Source organism: Penaeus monodon, chromosome 28 (genome assembly GCF_015228065.2).
Source record: "Penaeus monodon isolate SGIC_2016 chromosome 28, NSTDA_Pmon_1, whole genome shotgun sequence".
In the NCBI taxonomy this organism is placed as follows: domain Eukaryota; kingdom Metazoa; phylum Arthropoda; class Malacostraca; order Decapoda; family Penaeidae; genus Penaeus; species Penaeus monodon.
This window is the reverse complement of record NC_051413.1, coordinates 17,545,798-17,547,743: the sequence shown is the minus strand read 5'-3', so window position 1 is coordinate 17,547,743 and position 1,946 is coordinate 17,545,798. Positions and strand designations below refer to the sequence as shown.

The 1,946-nt window shown below is 40.9% G+C and overlaps 1 protein-coding gene across 1 annotated transcript in view; it reads right to left on the bottom strand.

The window, feature by feature from the left end:
- Positions 1 to 645, bottom strand: part of LOC119591389 (U3 small nucleolar RNA-associated protein 14 homolog A-like) — a gene marked incomplete in the record, with an annotated part of 13,561 nt that extends 12,916 nt beyond the window's left edge. Inside the window, 1 exon segment of the mRNA XM_037940128.1 lies at positions 463 to 645. Within this exon segment, the coding sequence (XP_037796056.1) occupies positions 463 to 488 (26 nt within the window).
- Between the last annotated feature and the right edge of the window lie 1,301 nt (positions 646 to 1,946).

Genomic DNA, 1,946 nt, shown 5'->3' with positions numbered 1-1,946 from the left:
CAATACACAGATTAAAATGACTGATAAATCCTGAGACACTTTTCATCTATGACATACTTTTTTACACACTCCATATAAACAAGTTAGTTCAAACAATAAATAGCACCCATTACTGGCAGTCTCTTGCCAGGGCTACTAAACCTATCTGCCATCTAGCAAAGGGCCAAGACTTATATTCTAGTGAGATAGAGCTTGCCCATACAGATCTAACTATCACACGGTGAAGGATGTGCTGTGGCAAATATCCCTCGCTTGGCCCCAGGTTTTCGGAGTTTTAAGCCTGTGTTTATTGATATCAAATTTGATGGGATTTCCCATGCAGACCTAGAAATTTACAGCTGCTAGTGATAATAGCACAGGTACAAATAAAGAGAAATTGCAAAACAATAACCACTGTATAATTAGTCTTAAAATTGAATGGGACATTATCAGTGAACAATGCTGGACTGTGCAGTTCCTTACCCAGTTTTGGTCTTCTGTTTCCTCATATTGAATGATCTAATTCTCACTTCGACAGAGAAACCTTCAGCATTTCCTCTTCGATTTGCGACAGGCCTGACGGTACGTATAACAGTCTTCTCTTTTCCTCTAGACACAGGCTCCTCCTCAGGAACAAACACGTTCGTCCACGACTCTTTAACTCCGGCTCGCGTTGCGGCGTTTTCAAATTCGATATTTCTTTTCGGCCATTAGAAGGGCCACAATTATCTGAAGAAAAAATAGGATTAAAATTATTATTGACTTTTGATGATCTTAAGGCAAATGCATGTCTAATTTAACAGGGAGTAATCTTTTATACAATCTGTATTTAAGGCGATTCCCATCGAGAGCAACACGAGGACGATGCGCCGAGGTTTACATTTCGTCTGCTGGAAGCGAAGCGGGAAGTTTGAAGCGGCGCAGCGAATCCAGTTTCCGCGATTGTGAACAACAAAAAGTTAACTGCTACTGATACAGATGACACAAGCATTATGGAGAGAAAATCATCTGATATACGACACGTGACAAACTTATAGTGTTCACGTAAAACCCGTTTTTCTGTACTTATGCGATATTCTGCACATATATTCTATTCTCTGACCTTTCACAAATGTTCCCAACATCAACAACCTACAACTATTTTACAATGAATGCAATGACCTTTGCATAGATATATGGCGTTACATAACACCGGGTGAGGTGAATAGATCTTGGCAGCTGAGGACAGCACAGAGATCATGCGAGTACATCTCGGGTTGGATAAACTGAGGGTTCGAATTAGTACCTATTATCTGCGAAATAATATTTGTTTCGCAAGAACATGAAATTAATAAGTGACCTTCCCCGCTCTCGCGTCTAAAAGCACCTTCTGTGTTACTGGTTACTCTGGTGCCATTTTTTCTGTGAATAGAAAAGCGGTGCACTTTTCTATTCGCAGAAAAAATGGCACTACTGTATCACTGCAATGCGTAACCGAAAGCAAAGCAGTCTCATCTTCATTGTTCAAAACCCATAACTTAAGTCCAGGGGAAGAAGCGACCCTACTTTTCATTAAAGGTTATCCTCTCTTCAACAGATTTTTGGCATCGGATCAAATACCGTCTGTTGAACAGAGTCAGGCTGAGGCTGGTCTCCTCAGACTTCAAACGGGCGTTTAGTGTAAATTGCTTTGCTTCACACCAAATATCTTTGGAATAACAACTGTATTTCCAGCATGGCGTCATATTGGTAATTTCGATTTACATATGCCGAAGTTCTATGCTACCGTATGGAGCATGGACATATTATTGCTACATGCTAAATATATTAAACAATACAGTCTACATGTTTCCAATGTAATTGTGAGGCCCAAGCCGTCCAGTCCAGGTGTAGTTTCCAATAAACATGACGGTTTTTGACATTTGCTGATGGGCACTCGAAACCCCGGGGGAGGTTCAGTTTTCATCCATGCACGCCAGTGATCGGAG